The following is a 24,367-nucleotide window of genomic DNA, read 5'->3' as shown; positions in this document are numbered from 1 at the left end:
CCTACGAAGTCAAAATTATTTGGGAAAATTTTGAGAATGCTTAATATGTCTTAAATGATAGGTGGCATGAAGTTAGGAGATATGGAATCTAGTTTTAATCAAATCAGTCTTTCAGTGTTAAATCAGATGAATGGGCAAAGAGAGGAGTCAAAAGCAAGGCCATCTAACTTAATTCTCGTAGAGTCACTGAAAAGAAGCGATACTGCCTTTTTTCTTATCATAATAATAGCAGGTAACATTGATTGAGCTCTTGCTATATACCAGGTACTCTGCTAACAGCTTGTCATTTAACCCTTCCAATAATCCTGTGAGGTAGGTGCTGGTTTTTTGTTTGTTTGTTTTTTGTTTTTGAGACGGAGTCTTGCTCTGTCGCCAGGCTGGAGTGCAGTGGTGCGATCTTGGCTCACTGCAACCTCCGCCTCCCGGGTTCAAGTGATTCTCCTGCCTCAGCCTCCCAAATAGCTGGGATTACAGGCGCACGACAGTACGCCCAGCTAATTTTTGTATTTTTAGTACAGATGGAGTTTCACCATGTTGGCTAGGATGGTCTCGATCTCTTGACCTCGTGATCTGCCCGCCTCAGGCTCCCAAAGTGCTGGGATTACAGGTGTGAGTCACCACACCCGTCCGGTATGTGCTGTTTTTATTCCCTTTTTACAGATGAAGAAACTTAGGCTGAGTGGTCAAGTGATTTGTCACAGGCCATACAGCTAGAATTCTCTGAGCCAAGACTTAGGTGTCCTGAGCCGATCCACTGCTCTTTTCATTACTGCTACTGTTGCTCAGGAGGCTCTTCTAGGAGCTTGGACTGAGGTGATGAGCATAAACATGGTTCAATTCCTCTTGGAGGTAGTATCTTTGTGGGTTTAACATGGGAGCCCTGAGGCGTGCTGAGAATAAATGAGGGGGGTAAGCCTGTTCCTGCAGAATTTAAACCAATAGAAGAGTGAAAACAGTTAGACTAACAGCATCAAGCTAGGATTTTTATTTTTCAGGTGCTCATGGAGAAGGGAAGCATAGGAATGTAAATCGAATCCAATTCTAGATTTATGTGTGGTTTTTCTGGGTTATCTTGGTCAACTTACAGATTTTTCTGTCTGTAGAATAGGATACTAATCATTACTTTATGTATTTGACCAAATATTAACAACAAAATTATATGTTTTGCACAGTGATAAACTACTAAGTAGATGCCTACAAAAGATTATGAAAATTAGAATCTTAATTAACCTCTATTTTGCAATGATATGAAGGAAAAACAACACATTAAGTAAAATATCAGGAGATACTGAGATAGAGGGTTGTTGGTGTAGAGACTTCAGCTGAATTCTTAATTTATATGAGAAACCTGGGGAAACATTGTGGCATGGTGATCGCTACCCTTAGTTTTTTAATTCCCCTCCCAAGAGTGCCTCCAATTATTGTAAGATAATTGTGAAATTCTTAGAAAATTCTCAAAACAATGCAATTATTTTAGTATGTTAATGCCTTGTAGTACTTTATGAAAATACTCAGTGGTTGCTTACAAGGTGAAGCAAAACTTGGCCAGGACTTTGCAATACCCAAGATCCAAAGACAAACCTCCTGCCATTGTCCACAAACAGAGACTTCCAGATTGAGGATGTCAAAGAAAAAACCTTTCCAATAAACTAAGGAAGAAAAGTTAGTGAAAGAGGTTTAATTTTCTCAATAAAGGTCAATTGCTATTTTTAAAATAAGGAAAGGAAGCTTTGAAGTATGAAGTTACCTGCCATGGTGACAGAGGCAGAAGTGGAGGAACCAAGGATGATGCCTGGGGCCTCTTTCCAGCACATCATCCTTCCCAATAGAAGACAGCTTATTTTATCGATAGGTCTAGCAGGATACGGAGAGTGAATCAGAGAAGGCTGGAGTTTCTGAAGCTTTATTGAACACTTGCCATGAAAGTTTAGGCTTATGGGAGCTATTCAAAGAAAGAAAAGAGGTCATGTAGTTTATTTGAAAGTGTCTTGTTTCTCCAAGACTCCATTCGTGTCTTGTTTCTTTCTTTCTTTTTACTGTTATATTGGAGAAATGCTTGTTCAATCTATAGGATAAAATAGTTCTCAGTACAGATGATTCAGGGGTTGGGGTGGGATAAATTCATTTCAACTTTGATGTGTTTACACACAACATTTCAGGAGTCTATTATGTCAAATGGGATATATCTAAAATGGAAATAAAGACAAACAGAATTGATAGACAGAAACAGCATTCCAGAAAAAATAGGAAAAGAAGAGAGAAAAGAATAAGGGAAGTTAAAAAAAAAAAAAAGCTATAAAGAGGGAAAGGAGAAAACACATTGAATTAAAAAAAAAAAAAAGGAACAAAAATTCGGAAGTCTCCTGAATTTGAGCAAGAAAAGAAAGTTCCTGTACTTGGGTGAAATTAAAGAGGAACCATAGGACTACAAATGCTTACCAATGAAATTAGAGAAAATTCCAGGCAGCCTCATCAGCTGCACAAAAAGGAAAACGTGTGTGTGTTAAATTTGGCTCACGTAAACAGTGCTTGGACTATTGACTAGAAAGAAGAAAAAGTAGAGAAGGTTATGCATTTTACTTTCCTTCCCCTTCGAGCCATTTACCATGACATTACGAATGGGGCTGGTTTGATGATGGGGTCTGCTAGACGGGCTTTTACCCATGTAATGGCTTGTTACATTCTTTCACCAAATGGTAGACTTGGAATGAAAAACAGTTCATTTTCATGACCATAACTTAGGAAATTTCATGAAGAAGAGAAGGTTAGCTAATTGGTAACTTGATTTGATTATCCTTTTCCATCACTGTAGTGAAATAGCATTAGATACGGTTACATATTGTATGTGCGCTGAGTTTTGTTGTTTCATCCTCTTTTGAGGGAGGTGGGCATCAGAAGTAATGAGTCAACCTTCTGAAGAGTAAAGCATTAGGCATTATAAATGCTTTACTAGATAGATATCATAAAGATTGTATGTAAGGTGCCTAGCATCATGCCTGAAACATAGGAAGAGATCAAAAAATTGCAGCATTAGTATTAGTATAGTGTTAAGATTAGCATTATTTTTAGTATTGTGCTGCTACTGTTGCTATTGATTACAAGCAGCCTCACATCTAGAAGTAATGTTGGATTAGAAATCAGGAGACTGGCTGGGCACGGTGGCTCATGCCTGTAATCCCAGCACCGTGGGAGGCCGAGGCAGGCAGATCACCTGAGGTCAGTTCAAGACCAGCCTGGCCAACATGGTGAAACCCTGTCTCTACTAAAAATACAAAAATTAGCTAGCCAGGTGTGGTGGCACATGCCTGTAGTCCCAGCTGCTCGGGAGGCTGAGGCAAGAGAATCACTTGAACCCAGGAGGTGGAGGTTGCAGTGATCCAAGATGGTGCCATTGCACTCCAGCCTGGGTGACAGAACGAGACTGCATCAGAGAGAAAGAGAGAGAGAGAGAGAGAGACTGAGGTTCTGATCTGGATTTTGCTATTAATGTGAACTTGAGCAAGTCTCCTCTTTTTTTCTAGGCCACAATGATCCATTTGTAAAGTCGGGAATAAATGACCTCTGAAGTGTTGTCTGTATATTGATCTGCTACCAGTAAAACATATCTCTGTAAGTAGCTTTGCAGGCAGAAGGGAAGAATTTTGTTCTTTGCCTCGTTTAGTCACCTGATCATTAACGACATGCATTTATATGACAACCAGCCTTGAGGCACACTTGAAACAATCATTTGGTTGTCTGTGGTAGCTCAGACTGAAATGTCAGCTGTTGGAGGGGAAGGGAGCAGCAGGACACAGTAGTTACTAGTAACTCGTGTGGCTCCTTCCTCCCCTGACTTTTTAAGTTCTTTGATCATCTTAGGAATTAAGATTTTTTTTTACCTGGCCTAACAAAACATACAACTCTAGTACATTGAAAATCATATGTGATTTAGCAAAGAAATACAAACAAGGGAATCAGCAGGGGAAATAGGAACCAGCCTCAGTGGGGTTCTTACTTTGTGCTAAGTATTCTCATGAATCCATGACCCCATGGACTGTTCACAATAACCTTGCCTTAATCATCACCATAACTTTGTCGAGCTAGGTATTACTATACCTATTGTAAGGCATGAGGAAATGGTGCTCTCACAGTCAATAGCATACAGCAGAACTGAGATTCATTCACCCTTTTCTTTTCCTTAGTACCACTATTTCCCTTGACCTTAATACAGTGCTACAGAAGAAAAATAATTTGGAAGTAGAAAGTTTTTCTGCCAACATGAGATTATCACCTGCGAAAGGAAATTTAAGAGTTTCTTTTTTCCTAGCCTAGCACAATACTATTTTGAAGTAGCTTCATGCTTTGTGCTTCTCTCTAGAGCAATGGGGAAAGAGGCTGGTCAGGGAGTAATTGTTTTCTCTGTCTTCCTGCCGGTTGGTGTATTTCTGGCTTGTTCCCGCCCACCCCACCCCCATCCCTGATCTGAGACGTTGTTTTCACCATCTGGAAACTGTCACAACTTGAGTGATGAGTCAATGACACAGCACACTCTTTGATTTTCTGATTCAAGACAGAGTTGTTGTTTTAATATTTACCCTCTAGGCAGGGTATGTGAAGGATGTTTACAGTTACAAGAGGTTTCATTTTATTGGAAGATACCTCATTTACTTGAAGGTCTTTGGGGATTCTGAACTTCTCATAAATGGAGAAGCTATTTTTACCTGGTAGTCAGAGAAAATGAGCAAGTTTGTGTTTGGATCAATGTACCATTATATAAACTCAAATTTATCTTCCATTTTACCTATTTCATATACGTATATATGTTTATATAATATACACATGTATTTTAATAGGACATAATATATATTAAAACATATTTCATATATATCCATTTTTAAAAATCCTTATAATTATCATATGAGTATTTTACTATTTGGAGAATGTTATAGCTTCATAAATTTTGATCCATGTTGAAAATTTCTACAAAGGGGTACCATAGATATCTTTTGCAGTTAGGAAGCAGAAACCTACTTAATCCCTCTGTAGCCATTCATTCAGTTATCTTCCAGTTCAATCCATAATTATATCTATGCCAGAATATCCCAAATTTTAATGCAGCAGCTAACATAGCTACTATAGGGGTAGAAAAACTCCCCTCCATCCTCCTAGGGTCTTGGTTGAGTCTGAGAATTAAATTGACATTAGATTAACAGGAAAAAAATAATACAAATTTACTCAACAAATATTATGGAACATGGAAGACATGAAAAAATGAAGACCCAAAGAAGTAGTTAGAGTCAGTTACTTAAATACTGGATTGAGCAAAGAATAGTAACCTATAAAAATGTGACTAAATTATGTGGGGATGCCAAAGTCTGTACAGAATTCTCTTGGTCTCAATTTCTCATCCTTGAAGATAAAGATGTTGTTGACTTTCTTTCTAGTACAGGGAGTGTCTTTCATATGGGAATTTCACCTACTGATTTTAAGAAACAGCAGGAAAGTCAAAGTGATCTTCTTGCCTCTGCTGTTTTTCAAGTGCCTTTAACTCAAATAGTCAATATGTCAGAAGAGTATATTTTAACACCTTTACTAATATAACAAAAACTTAATCCAACCACAATGTAGTAGAATAAGATTTAATGTAAGTAGTTTTAATGTAGTTGCATTAAACTAAACTAGAAGTAAAATAGATGAACATACACACACAATTTAAGTTTTATCCAGGACAGCACATGCCTACTATGTGCCACAAATTGTGGCCTCTGCCCCTGAGGAGCTTGCAAGGTAATGGAAGAGATAGACAGGTATCTAAATAAATTAGTTCTCTTTAATTATGGTACGTGCTAAGATAGGAAGATGCCAGGGTGCTCTGAGGATACTGGTAGGAGGGTTCACTCTGACCTGAAGACATAAGTAAGGCTTCCTGAAATCTGACCACTTCTTTCCATTGCCACTACAACACCTGAGGACCACATCATCATCATTTTACCTGTGCCTCTGAAGTCATTTCCTAACTGGTCTGCCTGCATCCACCCTAGTCCCCAGAGTAGTGTGTGTGTGTGTGTGTGTGTGTGTGTGTTTTAGTGTCACTCGTATCTTGTTACACCCTCAATTAAAACTCAATTAAATAACTAAAATTCCTAATTAAACACCAGTGGTTTCCAATGTATTTGAGAGTAAAATCCAGGCTCCCTTTCTTCGCAAACAAGTCCATAGTAAATCTGGCTTCTGACATCTTCTCTAATTTCATCACATACCATTCTCCCTGCAGTCACTTTCTCCAACCGCCCTGACCTTATTTCTGCACCTCTCCCTTGGCAAGCTCGTTCCTCTGCCTCCAGGCTGTGCATTCACCATTCCTCTGTGAGGAAAAGTGTTCCCACATCTTCAGTTGGCCAGCACCAATTTTAGCCCAAGCTTTGCCTCCTGCAAATGCCTTTGTTGACAAGTTTCTATCCTCCCTAGGGTCTCTCCTCTTTTATGTCCTTCTTTTATTATTACCTGAACTCACCAGTTTATTGCTTATATTTTTGTTTTTTGCCTCTCTACTCCAGGATGTTGTTTCCATGAGAGCTAAAATCCCTTCTGTCTTGTTCTTTACCATATCCCAAGGCCTTGGCACTTAGCAGCTGCTTAATACATATTTATTGAATGAATAACTGAATGAAAGGTGTCTGAACTGAGTTTAGATGGATGAATAAGACTCACCCAGTCTAAAAATAGTGGGAAAGTAAAGAGAATAGCATGAAGGAAAGACACAGAGGCATGAATAGGCATGGGACGGGCAGGAGGATAAGCAGCTCAGTGTCACTAGATGGTAGTGTCAGCAGAGAGTGGTGGATGTGGCTGGTGATAAAGACAGAAAGTAGCTCACAGAGGCCGTTGTATTCCACAACCTTGGACTTTTTGGTTTAGAGACAGGGAGACCTGCAGATTTTGGCTTAAATCTGTGCTTCTCAAACGTTTTAACAATGACTCACAAGAAACACATTTTATGTATCTGAACTGAGATCCATCCCCAGCTTTTAGGAGCTGTCACATTCATTGGCTCATGGCTCCTTCCTCCACTTCAGAGCCAGCAGCAGCAGAGCGAGTCCTTGGTACATCATATCTCTCTGACCCACTCTCCTGCCTTTCTTGTACACTTTTAAGGGCTCCTGTGACTATATTGGGCTCACTTGGTTAATCCAGAATAGTCTTCCCATCTCAAGGTCCTTAACTTTAATCACGTCTCCAAAGTGTCTTTGCCATGTAGGGTAACCTGTTCACAGATTCTGGGAATTAGGGCATGGACATCTTTGGTGGGCCATTTTCCTGTCTACCACAGGGATGTTTATAGGGAGTTTTCTAAAGATCATATTCCTTTCCCTCCTTCGCATCTTTCTTTCAATAGACATTTGTTGAGTACTTACTGTTTCCCAGTGTTAAGTGCTGGTATTCAACAGTGAGCAAGGTAGTCAATGTTCCTGCTCTTATGGGGCTTATATTCTAGTATAGAAGACAGATGACAAACAAGTAATTAAGTGAAGAAATAAGGTAGTTACAGATTGTGCCGTGAAGGCAATAATAAGGTGATGAGTAAAAAATCAACTGGGGAAGACCACATTGGTCAGGGAGGGCGTGGGAGGGATAGAGACAGTGGTCAGGGAGGGGCTCTCTGGGGAAGTAACACATGAGCTGAAATCTAAAGGGTGTAAATACGTCAGCCACACAAAGAAGCAAGGGAAGAGGATTCTAGCAGAGGACATGGAAAATGCAAAGTCCTCTAGGCAGCAAAGGGCATTGTTCAAGGAACAGTCTGAAGGCCAGTGTGAATGGAGCAGAGTGAACCAGGCAAAAATGTAAGCGATGATGGCAAGATGGGAAGAAGTGAGGCCATGCAGTGGCTGAGAGATTGTGTGTGGTATGGGCTGTGGATATTTTTCTAACAGCAGTAGGGACCTGTTGAAGGGTTTCAAATAGTGGTGGTGTGCAGCGGGTAACATGATCTGATTTATGTTTTTCAAAGGTAGTTGGCTCTGTGAAAATGGCTTAGAAAGGGCAAGGATGGTTTGGAAAGACATGTTGATAGCTAGCATAGACTAGGGGAGAGATGACAGTGGTTTGGACTAGGGTGAGGGGACAGTTGGAATGGAGAGAAGTGCATTGATCTGTAACATATTTTGGAGGTAAAGTTGATGGGACTAGAGATGGTTTAGCTGTAGGAGATGAGAAAAAGGTTAGAATCAAAGATGACTTCTAGGTGTTTTTAGCCACTCGGGGTAAGAATATCATTCACTGAGATAGAAAAGGCTGAAGGAAGAATGAATTTGGAGAAAGGGTGCCAAGAATTTAAACTGAACACCTTAATATTGAGAAGCTGTTAGACATCTAAGAGGTGGATGCCAAGGAGACAGATGGATGAGACTGGAGCTCAGGGGGATGTGTGAGTTGAAGATCTACTCTGAAATCTTTAGCTAGCAGATGACATCTAGACCCAGGGGACCAGGTGAGATCCCCTACGGAGAAAGTAGAAATAGAAAAAAAAAAAATACCTTGAGTGTGCTAAGGTCCTTCAAGAGTTAAAAATCAAGAGGAAAACAAAGAGTAGCCAGCAAAGACTTATGCTAACATTATTTAGGGTTTTCCTGAATGATGGCTAGGCTAGAGGTAGAGGAAACAAAGGGCGCTTTCCTAGAACCCCACAGGGACAGGAGTGCTTTGTCTCTAGCACTTAGTGTGCCTAGCACATGAAAGGCAGCCATCCATATTGAATGAATAAATGAAATTTTCTGAAGCTCTTCCATATTTTCTGGCATATGTCTAGGTATGGGGTTAAGAGGTAAACTTTTGCTTTGCATTGACTACTTTTTAGTGGCCTGACATCACAGAACTTCCCAGCCTACTTTATGAATTTTTGGCCTATCTTTAATATAATTTAAAGAATTTGTTACTGACCAGTAGATCCATTCCTTGGGTTTGAATTTGCAATTTGCCAGCTTATGTTTTCTGACCTATTCAAGATAAAATCACTCTGTAAAATAAGTAATTAAAAAACAAATAAGTAAACAAGCTTCTCTAGAAAACCCAGACAACCCTTGGAATTCCTTTTTTACTGCCAAAGAGATCAATCTTTTACTAAGTTCCAGATGGGTTATGAGCCATTTTTCAATCTACTGATTCCAGAATCACATGACTGGATCAGAAACTGTCATTAGTCAAACTACTCTATATGGTATGATGATGAAGCCTTGTTTAGAAGGAAAAGAAAAAGAAAAGTGTTGTGTGGGACTAAGTCTCAGACAGGTTAAGCAACTTGCACATGGTCTCAAGTATTTAAACCCAGTTCTAAAGGACTCCAAAGCCTATTGCTGTGGTCTGAATGTTTATGTCCCCCTCAAATTTATATGTTAAAATCCTAACTCTCAAGGTGATGATATTAGGAGGTGGGGTCTTTGGGAGGTGATTGAGTCATGAAGGTAGGATTTTCATGAGTGGGACTAGTGACCTTATAAAAGAGATCCCAGAGAGCTCTGTTGTCCCTTCCACCATGCGAGGTCACAGCAAGAAGCCCCATCTATGAACCGTCTATGAAGTGGACCCTCACCAGACCCTGAATCTGCTGACCTCTTGATCTTGAACTTGCCAGTCCCCAAAGCTGTGAGAAACAGATTTCTGATGTTTATAATCTACCCAGTTCGTGGTATTTTGTTACAGCAGCCCAAATGAACTAAGACATCCAAATTCCTTCTCTAATCCTTTGCTGACCCCAAGAAGTTTCACTGAGATGGGGTTTGGAAGGTGGCTAAGATATTCGATTTACTAGTTTTAAAGGCATATGTCATTTTTTAAAATAACAAGATCTCAACAAGGTGGAGAAAAATAAAGTGGCACTTGAAGCTCTTCTGAGCTATTTTGGCTCTATTTTCTGAATGTATTTAACATGAATGAATTTGTCTTCTTTTGCAAGGAAGAATACAAAGTTCTATACCAGAGTTGATTGTTGATGGCACATACTTTTAGAGGATGCTCATTGGCACTTATTTTTATAATCACGTGGCTGTTGATTAAAGCAAAAATAGGTAAGATATTTCTGTAAGTTACTCTGTGGAAGAATTTGTGGTTTAAATTCTCAGTTACAGATGAAGTATGTATTTGTGGTAAATGTTCTGGTAGTTGGTCTTTTGTAGTCAATCTCTGTCATTTAAGTGGATAAGTCTGGTTCTGTCTATAACTAATAGTTATTTTATTTAATTTGCACTAATGATTAATATAAGGGTCCAATTATTTTATTTCTTCCTAAGAAAGTGGCTTGGTAACCCAGCTAGGCATCACAAATACATGTTTTACATTTCAGCACATTTTTCTTTTTTTTATTATACTTTAAGTTCTGGGATACATGCGCGGAATGTGCAGGTTTGTTACATAGGTATACATGTGCCATGGTGGTTTGCTGCACCCATCAACCCATCAACTACATTAGGTATTTCTCCTAATGCTATCCTTCCCCCAGCCCCCACCCCATGACAGGCCCTGGTATGTGATGCCCACCCCCACCGCCGTGTCCATGTGTTCTCATTGTTCAATTCCCACTTAAGGGTGAGAACATGCACTGTTTGGTTTTCTGTTCTTGTGTTGGTTTGTTCAGCACATTTTTCTTCCTGCCTCCCGCCATCCACAAGTTTTTTTTTTTTTTTTCTCTGAGACAGGGTCTGGCTCTGTTGCCCAGGCTGGAGTCTACTAGCACAATGTTTGCAATACTTTTTTAATACTCTTTTAAAACTTTTTTTTCTTGATACAAGTATTTAAGTAAAAATTATAAATCATAAATGGTAATAGAAACAAATGTGTTTTTTTCTGGGAAGCCTTTAGTAGTCTGGTAAATAATTTGCATATAAGAGAGGCTGGTTTTTCCCAGAACTGTGTTCCTGAATGTTCTTCCAATCCTGCTTTCTAACCACTTTCCTAGTTATAGTTCTGATTATAGTATTACTGTTATGAGAAGGATGCATATTTTCATTCAAATACAGTTAGACTTCAATATGTTTACCTTCTGTTTTCATTGTACATCACCATTATAACCAGAGACATGTAGGTTAATTATATTTGCATGATCTGATGGGGTTAATTTTACCCTGTTTTGGGGAATTACATAAACTCTTCATTTTGAAATGGGTTTATTATCACAAACTAAATATTGCATTTGTGTCTTATTGCAGATGCGTGCAAGAGAGGCGATGTGACTGTGAAGCCTTCCCGTGTAATTTTACTTGGATCCACTGTCAATATTTCATGCTCTTTGAAGCCCAGACAAGGCTGCTTGCACTATTCCAGACGTAACAAGTTAATCCTATACAAGTTTGACAGAAGAATCAATTTTCACCATGGCCACTCCCTCAATTCTCAAGTCACAGATCTTCCCCTTGGTACAACCTTGTTTGTCTGCAAACTGGCCTGTATCAATAGTGATGAAATTCAAATATGTGGAGCAGAGATCTTCGTTGGTGGTGAGCATTCCATTTTGAATTTTTAAAACTTGGTGATCTTTTGGTATTTTTGATCTTTTGGTATTTGGTGTTAAACAGAAACCCAAATACAGGTTAATGTTCTTTCTTTTCCCACCACATTGAAGTATTTTATCTTGATACCGACCTGAGAGCTTCAATGTGAGTTCAGAAACTGGAATCTTATTTGGCAAGTCTCTCTCTCTCTCTCTCTCTCTCTCTCTCGCCATTAAAACCATTTATCTGTTGTCCTTAACTCCAGTGGCAGAAAAAATGGATCTCTGCAGATGGGTCTTTATGCTTTTTTGACTTATGAGAATATGTTTAAAGCTACAGCCTCCTAAAAAGAAAGAGGAGATGTCTTTTTAGACTTATGCAGCCCAGGATGACTACACAGAGTTGAGCAGCACCTCTCGCCCTATCTAACTTAATGCCTCCCAAAATAGTTCTTCCATCCATGCTCACCCAGACCACTGGTTCTCATACTTAACAGAAGGTAAAAGAAAACATTGATCATACTTACTATCTTTTCCTCAGTTCTCTAGGAAACTGATTCCAGCAAAAAAAAAAAAAAAAAAAAAAGCAAAAACCTGACCTGCTAACAATTCATCGGAAGGGGGCATGGGGCAGAGGAGTTACACAGCCCCAGGCAGACAAGAGGAAAGGAGTGAGCCAGGAAAGGGACAAAAGCAAATACCAGGTGGTAACATTACTGGACTGGCCACAGCTTCAACAGAAAATACAGCTGGTTGTTTATACACTTAGGGACATTCCCAGAAAGAGCATATAGAAACCTCATGACAAGAGAAAGAAAGAAGAACTTAACTATCTCCCACTGGCCAAAGTCCACCTGACAGGGGATCAGTTTCCCACACTGCTGGCTTGCATTGCTGGTCCCTTCAGGCAGCTGCTGGGGGATTAGAACTAAAGTGTCAGAGTTGACATCTGCAGCATGAGCCACAGTGCACAGGATGAACCAGCAGCTAGCAGCACACCTGCCTGCAGTTCGCAACCTGTGGCCCACAGCCTTGCAGGTCCAACCAAGCAATCCCATAAGCAAGCATGGGCCCTGAGGGATTCCATGGCACCCTGTGCCTCAGTGGTCCCAAGGAAGCTTTGAGGTGGCAGACAAGAGTCATGAAGAGACTAGGAAGAATTGCTCTAGCAGGCTGGCTGACCAAGCCTCATAGACATCGTCTCTGTCATAAAGGCAGTGATATAGAGCTCAATGAGACTCTGTCCAGGAAAGATGGAAACCTCTTCTCCATGACCTATATAAGGATATATATGTATAGTTGGTGCCAGGCAATTTTCCTGGAGGGCCATCAGAAGCATGGAGCAGAAGACCAAGCAAATGGCCAAGCAGATCGTTGGTAGGAAGGAGGTATAAACTAGGCCAAGTACTCACCTTCCAGCTCAGGGTCTCCTGTTCACACCACTGTGAGTCATACACTCTCAGCATTGACAGCCTGCAGTATAGTAGAAGTAGCATGGGCTTTGAATCTCAACTCTGCCAGTGGCAGTGTACTTTAGACAACTTAAATTATCTGAGCCTCAGTTTCTCCATCTGTGTTATGAAGATAATAACATCTACCTCATAAAATGGTCATAGTAATTAGAAGACCTCTTATATGCAAAGTGCTTAATCCCATGCAAGGCACATGGGAGGCATTTAGGTGATGGCTTTAGGCTTCTCAACAGCAACCTAGAATGTGGGAGGCAACAAGAGTCCTGACTACAAACTCTTTTCAACTTAGAATTCTATACTCAAAGTATCAGTCAAACGTGAGGGTAGAATAAAGACATTTTAAACTATGCTCAAAATATTTCCTCCCATGCACCCTTTCCCAGGGAACTACTGGGGGCTATGCTCCACCAACCCAAGTAATTAGACAAGAAGGAAGAAAACATTAAATCTAAGAAACACGAGAGCCAAAGGAAAAAAAGAAGGAACTTAGGAGACATTGAGGATGAGCAGTCCCAGAATGACAGCTGGGTACCAGGCATGGAGACAACCTGTCTTATATTGGAAAATTCACAAGGCTCCAAGAGAGATCCTCAAGCAGATGAAATGGATAGAAGTCCCAATACATTGCAGTATATTGAACAGTGATTCAGATAATTGGCTTGCAAGTTTGAAATTTTATTAACAAGAAAACTAAACAAATGGAAAAACAAGATAATTACTAATTCTAAGAGTGAAAGTTGTACAGAAAATGAAAAGTTAATATAGTATTCTATATGGCTCAGTCATGAGTAGTGTGTGTATATGCATAAGTATACACTGTGTAAATATATATATAAACATATCTAAATGTATATGTGTACATGGGTACATATACATACACAAGGAAGAGACTTTCGTTTGTTTGTTTGTTTGTTTTGAGACAGAATCTCGAGCTGTTGCCCAAGCTGGAGTGCAGTGGCACGATCTCGTCTCACTTCAACCTCTGCCTCCTGGGCTCAAGCAATTCTTCTGCCTCAGCCTCCCAAGTAGCTGGGATTACAGGCATGCACCACCATGCCCGGCTAATTTTTGTATTTTATTAGAGAGGGGGTTTCACCATGTTGGTCAGGCTGGTCTCCAATTCCTAATCTCAGTGATCCACCCCCCTCAGCCTCCCAAGTAGCTGGGATTATAGACACGCACCACCATGTCTGGCTAATTTTTGTATTTTTAGTAGAGACAGGGTTTCACCATATTACCCAGGCTCAAACTCCTGGGCTCAAGCTGTCTGCCCGCCTCGGCCTCCCAAAGTGTTGGAATTACAGGCATGAGCCACTGTGCCTGGCCCAGGACTCTAACTTTTAAGTATGAACTTGTAAGTTAAAACGACTCTCAGACCACCTGTGTGGAGTCTCTGAGAAAAGAGTAAACTATTGTAATAGTCCGGGGAGAAGTGATCAAGTCCTTATCTAGGGCAGTGGCAATGGGAAGCAAACATGGAAACAGACAGCTCAAACCTGGTGGAAATAGGATCCACTGAATCTGATGACTAACTGGATGTAGAAAATGAAGAAGAAATGTTGAGAAAGACTCTGATGTTTCCAGTCTATATGCCTTAGAGGAAGCTGATGCCCCAGGCAGCTTCATAAAATGGAACAAGAATAGATGTTGAATCAGAGAGAACTAGCTCAAACTCAGCTCTACCACTTACTAGCTACGTGACCTTACACATGTTACCTAACATCTCTGAGCCTCAGCTTCTTCATCCATTATATGAGGTTAATCTGAATGCATCCCTCTTGAGTCATTTATACAGATCAAATGGGGTCATGCACCTAGTGTGCTTAGCACAGAGTGTGGCGCATAGTAAGAGCTCAAAGGTTTGTTGTTGGAATTTATTGGCAACATTCCTTTATTCTACTTCCAGCAAGAGCATCCAGTGGTTTTTTTTTTTTTTTTTCTTTTTTGAGACAAAGTCTCACTCTGTCACCCAGACTGGAGTGCACTGGCACAATCTCAGCTCAGTGCAACCTCTACCTTTTGAGTTCAAGTGATTCTCATGCCTCAGGCTCCTCAGCAGCTGGAATTACAGCATGTGCCACCATACCCAGCTAATTTTTGTATTTTAAGTAAAGAAGAGGTTCCACCATGTTGGCCAAGCTGGTCTCAAACTCCTAACTTCAAGTGATCTGCCCGCCTCAGCCTCCCAAATTGTTGGGATTACAGGCGTGAGCCACCGCATCCAGTGAAGAGACTTTTTTAAAGGAAAAGTTTATTATTCTGTTAAAACTATATGAGCTAGATATCATTATACCCATTTTATAGATTCAACTGAAGCTCTGACTTGTCCAAGGTCACAGAGTGGGCATCCCTGTGCCTATGTCTATGGTGGATGCTAAGGACAAAAAAGACATTTATTTAATCAATAACAGATTTTTTCAGTGTAGACAATAGCTACTAGCTTCTGTAGTATACTCATTTTATCTAACCTAAAGGAAATATGTATCTACACGTGGGTCTGGGTATTAGGGTAAAATGGGATGACTGAATAGCTGAGTATTTCTCTCACTTCCATTTTGTCCAAGAAGTTCCTAGTTTGGGTCCTTTCACCATAAAATAGCTTTATTTAAAAATACACACCCTATAGAAGGGACCATGCTTGCTTTGTACATCTTTGTATTTCCACAGCTAGCACTGTGCTTGGCTCGTGGGAGGTACTCAATGCCTACGTACACAAAAGAATTAATTTATAAGTGTCCATAAAGTGCTCCAAGAGATAATGCAGAAATTAGATTTAGATGGTGTAGCCCAGGAGGACATGACTGAGGCCACTGGGTGTAAGTGTCTTGACAGCAAATATCTGGTGAAGAAAGCAAATAAGTCTCTCATTTTTAAAGGTTTCTAATATTTGAATGGGCATCACTCTAAAAGAAATTAATTTATTATTACCAGGGGTAATGGAGCTAGCACTGGATATTCACCTATCAGGGAAAATGGTAGAATATGGAGTAAAAGGCTTGGACTTGAGTTACCCACAGCTGAGCTGGAGCCTTGAATCTGCCACTTCATAATTTTATGATCTTGGGCCAGATATTTCACCTCTCTCAGTTTCCTCTCTGAAAAAATAAAGATAATAATGGTATCTACCTCATGGGGTGCTACGTTGTCTAATTCAGAAAAACTGCACATAGCACTGGGCTAGGAATATAGTATTTGATCCATATTTACTACTATTATTACTGTTTCTGGGAGAAATTTATGCCTTAATGGCAAACTGGGACTTGGATGGAATCTAAAATAGCTTCTAGTTTACCTGGGTTTACAGCATGTGGGGGACGTATTGTCATGTTGATGGCAGATAATAACAATTTGGTTGAAATATCACCTGTGTGATATATAAGGTTTTGTCTTTTCTTTTTCAGTTGCTCCAGAACAGCCTCAAAATTTATCCTGCATACAGAAGGGAGAACAGGGGACTGTGGCCTGCACCTGGGAAAGAGGACGAGACACCCACTTATACACTGAGTATACTCTACAGTGAGTGAGAGGCTGTATTTTTGCAGCTGTTCTGTAGATCTTCTCTTAAATGGCATTTAGAAATATCTGTTTTATTGATTTATTATTTATTTATTTATTTATTTATTTATTTATTTTGAGACGGAGTCTCACTCTGTCACCAGGCTAGAGTGCAGTGGTGCAATCTCGGCTCACTGCAACCTCTGCTTCCTGGGTTCAAGTGATTCTCCTGCCTCAGCCTCCTGAGTAGCTGGGATTACAGGCACCCACCACCACGCCCAGCTAATTTTTGTATTTTTAGCAGAGACGGGGTTTCACCATGTTGGCCAGAATGGTCTCGATCTCTTGACCTCGTGATCCACCCGCCTCAGCCTCCCAAAGTGCTGGGATTACAGGCGTGGGCCACGGTGCCTGGCCTGTTTTATTTTTACCAGAGAGAAGAAGCAATAGATACTTCTAGACAATTAGATACTTTTTAAAAAGTTTCTATGTTTATAGTTAAAACTGATTCATTCATTTACAGTAAGAGAGACCTAATGTTTTGGGTCTGAGTTCTAACTCAGAGTTCTCTTCAGTGCATCCAAGATCCAAGTTATAGCTGTTCTTTCCCACTCTAGTAGGGTTAAACTGGCTGCATAAGATTGCTTCTCTTTTTTGCAGCTGTAGGCTCTTGGGGTCATGATACATAAATAAACTCTTCCTTGTGGTAGTTTTCTGTTCGCTTGGATAAGTTTCTTTTTAAAGCACCATTGGCTGACCTAAGAGTCCATGAGAAGAGAGAGTCTGGGAGATTCTGTTCCTTGAAGTAGATTTCATGATCCCATTAAAGATCCAGCTGATTTGTGCTATTCCTGAGTGAGGAAGAGATGGAGGAAAGGAGGAGTTCTGTAGTACATTTACTTTTTCTTACCTAAAGGAAATATCTATCGGCACGCGGGTCTCAGTATTAGGGTAAAATAGCCCAGGATTCTACTCTGGCCACTGCTGTACTAGGAACTGACAGTTCTGTGCCACAGATGTCAAGGTGGCCACAGTGCTTAGGATAATGTGTGGCTTGGCTGCCCTGGGGAGCCAAGATGACAAGCAGGGTTTGGGGAATTTCAGCAGCGTAGGCTTGGTTACCTATCTACATGAACGTGAAAGAACATCTCAGTTCTACCAAAAAAGGGAGTTGGGTGAAGTATAGTCTTATATGACCATATAGTACAAACATTCCTGGGGTGTATCCCCTAGTCATAAGATTGACCTTTAAAAATTGTCTAGAATTCTAAATATTTAAACATTTTGTTCTTTTCTACTGTAAGTAGAAAGTAGCACATAAAACATCTTGCTACACGTGGTTGTGTTTTGTTTACAGGCTAAGTGGACCAAAAAATTTAACCTGGCAGAAGCAATGTAAAGACACTTATTGTGACTATTTGGACTTTGGAATCAACCTCACCCCTGAATCACCTGAATCCAGTTTCACAGCCAAGGTTACTGCTGTCAATAGTCTTGGAAGCTCCTCTTCATTTCCATCCACATTCACATTCTTGGACATAGGTACATTTTATTTCATTATTTCACTGGTACTTTATAATTATTTTTAAAATCACTCAAATCTTCTTTATATGGTTGTTTCAAGAAAGACAGAGATTGATGGAAATTGGCCAACAGGCATAAGCAAAAGAGAAGTTACTTTGATGCAAGTAAAAGGGTGCATGATTCTGAGCTATCTAAAGGTGGCTATACAAAGTGGGATGTTCAACATTATTCTCTCTATTGAAGAAATTAGCCCCTGGATTCAAATCCCATGAAAGAACCAGCTACTAATGATACCACCTGACTGAGGAGAGGGTCCTGTGAGGTCATTCAAGATGCTCAGTGCAAGCCCTTCTTGGAGGAGGTGTCCTTTCACCCCTGTGGCTACTCCCATTGTTGTGAGATATGCTACATGTGGGCCTGCTAGGCTAGAGCAGCGAGGTACATACTATAAATAAAATTTCTCAAGTCACAGATGCATCTTGCTCTGAGAATACTTACCTCTATCCCTGGTGTGAGCCAGTACATTTCTGAGCAAATGTAATTGGTCCAGTTGAATCAGAGGCCAATCTCAAGCATTGCAAGTTCTGACCATTCAGGCAGAACTGGGCTGCCTGAAGTTCCAACCTCACACTATGTGCTTCTTGCCTCTCTTTCCATGGCACTTCTCTGCATACATATTCTAACGATGAGTCTGATCGTTGGCATTTACTATACACTTTTCCGCCACATTTCTTCTCAGGCTTCCTCCCATTTTTTTTCATAGACCGTTCATCTCTAGGCTACCTTCTCCCCCCTTGTTCTTTTCCTCTGTCCCTTTGCTATGAATTTTCCTACCAACATTTCTTCTCCTCCTCAGGCAGTCATCACTAGCCACCTCTGGCTTCTCAGTCATTGGAACTCTTGGGTTTGGCACATTAGTTTTTTAAAAACCATTGGACTAAGTGGAGTTGAAACTTACCACTAATGTTGGTAGTAGTTATTTGGTGAAAATGAGATTTGATTAAGGGGGATTATTTTAAAGATTCAGAAGTGAATCCGGCTTTTAAAAAAATTATTTCTTAAAGCCTGGAACTTTTCTCTTGTATATTTTACCAAATTTGATGGTTGTGCATCTCAGAACTGAGTTGTGTGAAACTCTTTATAGCTCATGCCAGTACATAAGACAATTGCTGATCACAGATCCTGAACCACACTTTTTTGTTTGTCCTGGTTACTAGTGAGGCCTCTTCCTCCGTGGGACATTAGAATCAAATTTCAAAAGGCTTCCGTGAGCAGATGTACCCTTTATTGGAGAGATGAGGGACTGGTACTGCTTAATCGACTCAGATATCGGCCCAGTAACAGCAGGCTCTGGAATATGGTAATGATCTTTAGAGTGAAGGAAAAAACACTGAAGCGTTCTTAATATTGCTGCGCAGACCTCTGTCTTTTCATACAGCAAAATATAGAGTTTAAGAATATTTATCCCAAAAGTACACACTAGAGAATTATCAGAAAGTCATGTATGCATGCCTCTGTTAAGAAATATCTTGAATTTTGATCTCTGATTCTGAAATTTTTAAAGCTTTTGTAAACCAATATTAATTTTCTATAGTTTATTTCTAACAGAGGATTCATTTCTCCTTGTTATTTACCCCGTCCTGTTATTATTTTTAGCATTTAAAAAAGACATTGAAAAGAGAAATATTAAGAAATATCCACAGAGATTTATATAGAATTTAATATTCCAAAGAAAAGGTCTACAATTTAATATAATATTAGGCATTGCATGTTTTAAAATAAAAGGTATAGGATTATGATTCTTTCCAGGATTGTTGTAAAATTCAATGGCTTATAATAACAAAGGATCAGTCCCACAGATAGCTGATATTCAAGAGAGTATAACTAATTAAAGGGTTTTTAAAAAAAAAAAAAAAGCCAGTTCTATGTGTTAAAACATTCATCACATCCTAATTGTAGTCAAATAAAAATAATCTCTAGTGTAGAAACTTCTCCAAGGCATTTTGAAACTTCGTAGTTTTCAGTCTTATTTTTCAGCTGGTTTCAGGATCCCCCTCGAGAACCCACATAGATGGGTTCTTAGTCCCCAGAGATTTTGTTTTATTTTTAATGAGAAGCTATCGTTTCAGATTAATATCATATCTATTCGGTAAGACAGTCACTGATATTTCTTCTTATTTAATGGTAGGTCTGAAAAACAAATAAGATCAAATAGCCTGGATTTTTTTTTTCATTTTATGTTAAAATTCTTTAAATTAGCAATCCAGTGTTAATAGGCACTTTAAAAAAATGTCTGTTTCAAGGTTAATGTTACAAAGGCCAAAGGAAGACATGATTTGCTGGATCTGAAACCATTTACAGAATATGAATTTCAGATTTCCTCTAAGCTACATCTTTATAAGGGAAGTTGGAGTGATTGGAGTGAATCACTGAGAGCACAAACACCAGAAGAAGGTATATGTCCAAAATATACATACATATCGGGGAGGAATAAAGGGGAGCGAGGGGGAAGATGTAATGATTTCCTTGGAATAGAATCTTTAAAGTACTGGTGCTGAATCAAAAATCATGACTGCATTAGTTAACAAGTTAATTTGTATATTAACTTAAGTGCTGAAACTGTTGAAGGAATCATATTTATATTGCAAGGAAATTTTTAACACTGGGTAAGTTCTACTCCTGTTTGCTATCAGTCATGTTGGTTATAATGCTTGGTTATAACTCTTTTCTCTCTTACTATCTCAGTAACTTATTTCACAGAGCTATAACCAGTAATTAATCTCATTTCTTGTTAAAGCTTCATATGTTTTATGTTTTTGATTCTATGAAAAGTAATGTGGCTCAATAAGCTATATGAAAAGCTTGAAAGAAAGTAGGCTCTGGAGGCACATATTTCAAAATAAAATTTAGCATCCAGCAGTCCTCTCTTGTCCAAATATTATAACACTGTACTTCAAGCCTTTGATATTTACTGCACAGATGAGAACCACCTGGCCACCCATAGCTATGAAAAGGATATCAAATGTGTTTTTCAGTCTGATGAATTTTTCTTTTTTAGTAATTATTGGGAAGGGAATGTTATTGAAGTATAAGAAAATATTTTATTGAAGCAAAAATGCCTATGTAAACTTTATGCCAATATTAAATCTTTGGAGACACAAGAAATAGCCATCTGAATATTAGTTTTTAAAAGCACTCATTTAGGCCGGGCACGGTCGCTCACGCCTGTAATCCCAGCACTTTGGGAGGCTGAGATGGGCGGATCACGAGGTCAGGAGATCGAGACCAGCCTGGCCAGCATGGTGAAATCCCATCTCTACTAAAAAGACAAGAAATTAGCCAAGCATCGTGGCCCGTGCCCGTAATCCCAGCTATTCGGGAGGCTAAGGCAGGAGAATCACTTGAACCCGGGAGGCAAAGGTTGCAATGAGCCAAGATTGTGCCACTGCAATCCAGCCTGGGCAACAGATCGAGACTCCATCTCATAAACAAATAAATAAATAAATAAATGCACTCATTTAGTGATATAGTAGAGAGCCTTTCATAATTTATATAAATTTGACTCAGAGAAAAACTTTTTGGCATATAATCCATTGTTCATTATCTGGAGCTTTTGTAACATTAACGTGCAAAATCTAAATTCTTGTTTGTGAAATTTATGGATATGTGTGCATGTAAACTAGCCTCATAATTAAGTTGCATTTATTTTCAGTGAGCTACTAATGGCTTTTGATAACTGATGATCCTTAGCAATCTTACATCAATGACATTTAAGGAACTGAAGGGCCTTTAGCAGAATATAATACCTAATAAATGATTCATAGAATAATCTTATATTCTTCCTTACTTCTTGTATTAATTGCATTTTTTTTTTTTTTTTTTTGAGACAGAGCTTTGCTCTGTCGCCCAGGCTGGAGTGCAGTGGCACAATCTCGGCTCACTGCAACCTCTGCCTCCTGTGTTCCAGTGATTCTCCTGCCTCAGCCTTCCAAGTAGCTGGGATTACATGCGTGTGCCACCATGCCTGGCTAATTTTTGTTATTTTCAGTAGAGACGGGTTTCACCATGTTGGCCAGGCTGGTCTCGAACTCTTGACCTCAGGTGATCCACCTGCCTTGGCCTCCCAAAGTGCTGGGATTACAGAATATGTTTTAAAAATTGTCTAAAAGTGAATTTATCCAACAAATGATAATTTATTACCACTCATTTTATAATAAAATCTCTTAATGTTGAACCACTTGCCCTCTGGTTGTTACTTTTATAATCCAGAGCTTACTCATAATATCCTTCTATTATATATAGTCAAAGTAATTTTTTTAAAGACGATCTCATGAATTAGATTTTGTTTATATATGTGGTACAGATAATATTTCTGAAAATGGGCTATATTTTATATCCAAGTTCAAGGTAGTAAGTAGTCTGAGAAATATTTAAGTTATATCACATTAAGCTAAACTATAAACTAGGGAAACTCTGGATTTGTGAATTCTTGTCATTCTTACTCACATATGATAATGACCTAGTTAGAGATGTGTGAAAAGGTTTTTCTATTCTTTTTTAAAAAGTGTTTGTCTTTTGAATTAAAATTCCTTCAAGGCAGCACAGTAACTTTCTCATTTCCTATAAAATAAACCACCATCATAACAATGAGTATAGCAACTCATTATGGTTATGAACTCATGGATGATTATGAATTGAACCTAGGAAGCTGGCTTATTCAGTCACTGAAGGTATTCATAAAGAGAGAAACCCATACTCTGAGATATACCACCTTTACCAAGCTCTGTTGGCTTCCTTTCTGTCTCTGAATCTCCCTTTTCTATGTTTGATTTTTCTGTGGGTTGTTGTAGGTCTTTTTTCTCTTACTCTAAGCTGCTTGGTTTTCACCCCTTACCCGCTGTTTCTGTCATCAGTTTCTTTATGAAACACCAACTGATGTAAACGTAAAAGGTGTGAATTTTTTTTAACATGTCTTCCTTTTAACCCTTTCAATGTGTACTCATATGTAACTTGGCATTTAAAAAAAAATTAATAGTAAGCTCTTTTTTTTTTAGGTACTCTCTAAAACTGTGAATGACTCTATAACAGAGTCAGCCTTTTTGCAGCCTTTGCTTCTCAAAATTGAGAGAAACGTAACATCTCCGGGTGGATTGGTGCAGTTGTTTATATCATTTGAACAGTGGGTTAGGGCTTCCTTTACTCCATAGGGCCCTTTACTATGTCATTAAATTCAGCTCCTATCACTGAAAAACACTTTTTAAATGACCTCAAAGTAAGGGGTAGGAGGAAATAAACTACTTTGCTGTGTTTAAGAGAATAGTCTTGAAATCAGCATCCATCAAAGGCAGGCCTGATAGTGACACTGGGAAGAGAGCAGCCACATTTTCCTTGTAGTGGGAAAACATTCTTGAATTTGGGCTCAAGGTGCCCAGACAGGCCTGAGAATATGCACAGGTATGAGGGAAGGTGATCTCTCACCACTTAGAACACCCAGGAAGAGATGCCAAAATACTGATTAATCAGCTGTTCCTTAGAGCTATGTTACCAATGTGTGTCTCTGTCTGTTAGTCCGCCATTTTAAAAAGTCTTATTTGCAGTTTGTGATCTTGCTCAACTCTATTACGGCTAACAAAGGAAGCGTTGCACGTTCATTTGTACTTTGGAGGGGCAGAGTGGTAAAGGAGAAACCTTCCCCCATCATGGTGACAGCAAGGGTGAGGGGTGAATAATCCCTAAAGGGGGAGAAAAAGAAGAGTTACCAGCTGCAGCCACCTCTTCCCACATTGAGAAGCTAGGAAATTCATGCACTCATTTGTAATTTAAAAATATTGTCAAGATAAGATAGGTGTGAACAATTAAATACTAGAGATTATTTTGGATAGCAAACATTTGATAACAGTCAAGCTTGGAGGTTTGGCAAACATTTTCTCTACAGGTCCAGATAGTAAATATTTTCAGCTTTGCGGATCATACGATCTGTCACAACTACTAAATGTGCTATTGTCACATGCAAGCTGCCATTGATAATACCTAAACAAACAGGCATGGCTGTGTTCCAACAAAACTTTATTTATGTATGCTGAAATTGGAATTTTATGTAATCTTCACATGTCACTAAAAAGGATTCTTCTTTTGTTTGTTTTGAGACGGAGTCTTGCTCTGTCACTCATGCTGGAGTGCAATGGCGCGATCTCGGCTCACTGCAAGCTCCGCCTCCCGGGTTCACGCCATTCTCCTGCCTCAGCCTCCCGAGTAGCTGGGACTACAGGCACCCCGCCACCACGCCCGGCTAATTTTTTGTGTTTTTAGTAGAGACGGGGTTTCACCGTGTTAGCCAGGATGGTCTTGATCTCCTGACCTTGTGATCCGCCTGCCTCGGCCTCCCAAAGTGCTGGGATTACAGGCATGAGCCACC

General features: G+C 39.5%; 1 protein-coding gene across 15 annotated transcripts in view; it reads left to right on the top strand.

Annotated features, from left to right (window-relative positions):
• IL12RB2 (interleukin 12 receptor subunit beta 2) overlaps positions 1-24,367 on the top strand; it is a 93,634-nt gene that overhangs the window by 3,009 nt on the left and 66,258 nt on the right. For 2 of the 15 annotated variants that reach the window (XM_063654298.1, XM_054483472.2), the window contains 8 exons: positions 519-630; positions 3,522-3,609; positions 9,932-10,043; positions 11,181-11,468; positions 16,335-16,449; positions 17,786-17,970; positions 19,170-19,312; positions 20,256-20,406. In XM_063654298.1, the coding sequence (XP_063510368.1) occupies positions 9,968-10,043; positions 11,181-11,468; positions 16,335-16,449; positions 17,786-17,970; positions 19,170-19,312; positions 20,256-20,406 (958 nt within the window). In that variant the 5' untranslated portion in view covers positions 519-630; positions 3,522-3,609; positions 9,932-9,967. Of the gene's footprint in view, positions 1-518; positions 631-3,521; positions 3,610-7,632; positions 7,824-9,931; positions 10,044-11,180; positions 11,469-16,334; positions 16,450-17,785; positions 17,971-19,169; positions 19,313-20,255; positions 20,407-24,367 lie in introns of those variants that run through there. The other 13 variants (XM_054483491.2, XM_054483501.2, XM_054483528.2 and 10 more) reach the window with 10 other exon arrangements.

The sequence above is a fragment of the Pongo pygmaeus genome, chromosome 1 (assembly GCF_028885625.2).
Source record: "Pongo pygmaeus isolate AG05252 chromosome 1, NHGRI_mPonPyg2-v2.0_pri, whole genome shotgun sequence".
Lineage (NCBI taxonomy): Eukaryota > Metazoa > Chordata > Mammalia > Primates > Hominidae > Pongo > Pongo pygmaeus.
This window is presented reverse-complemented; position numbering and strand designations above follow the sequence as displayed.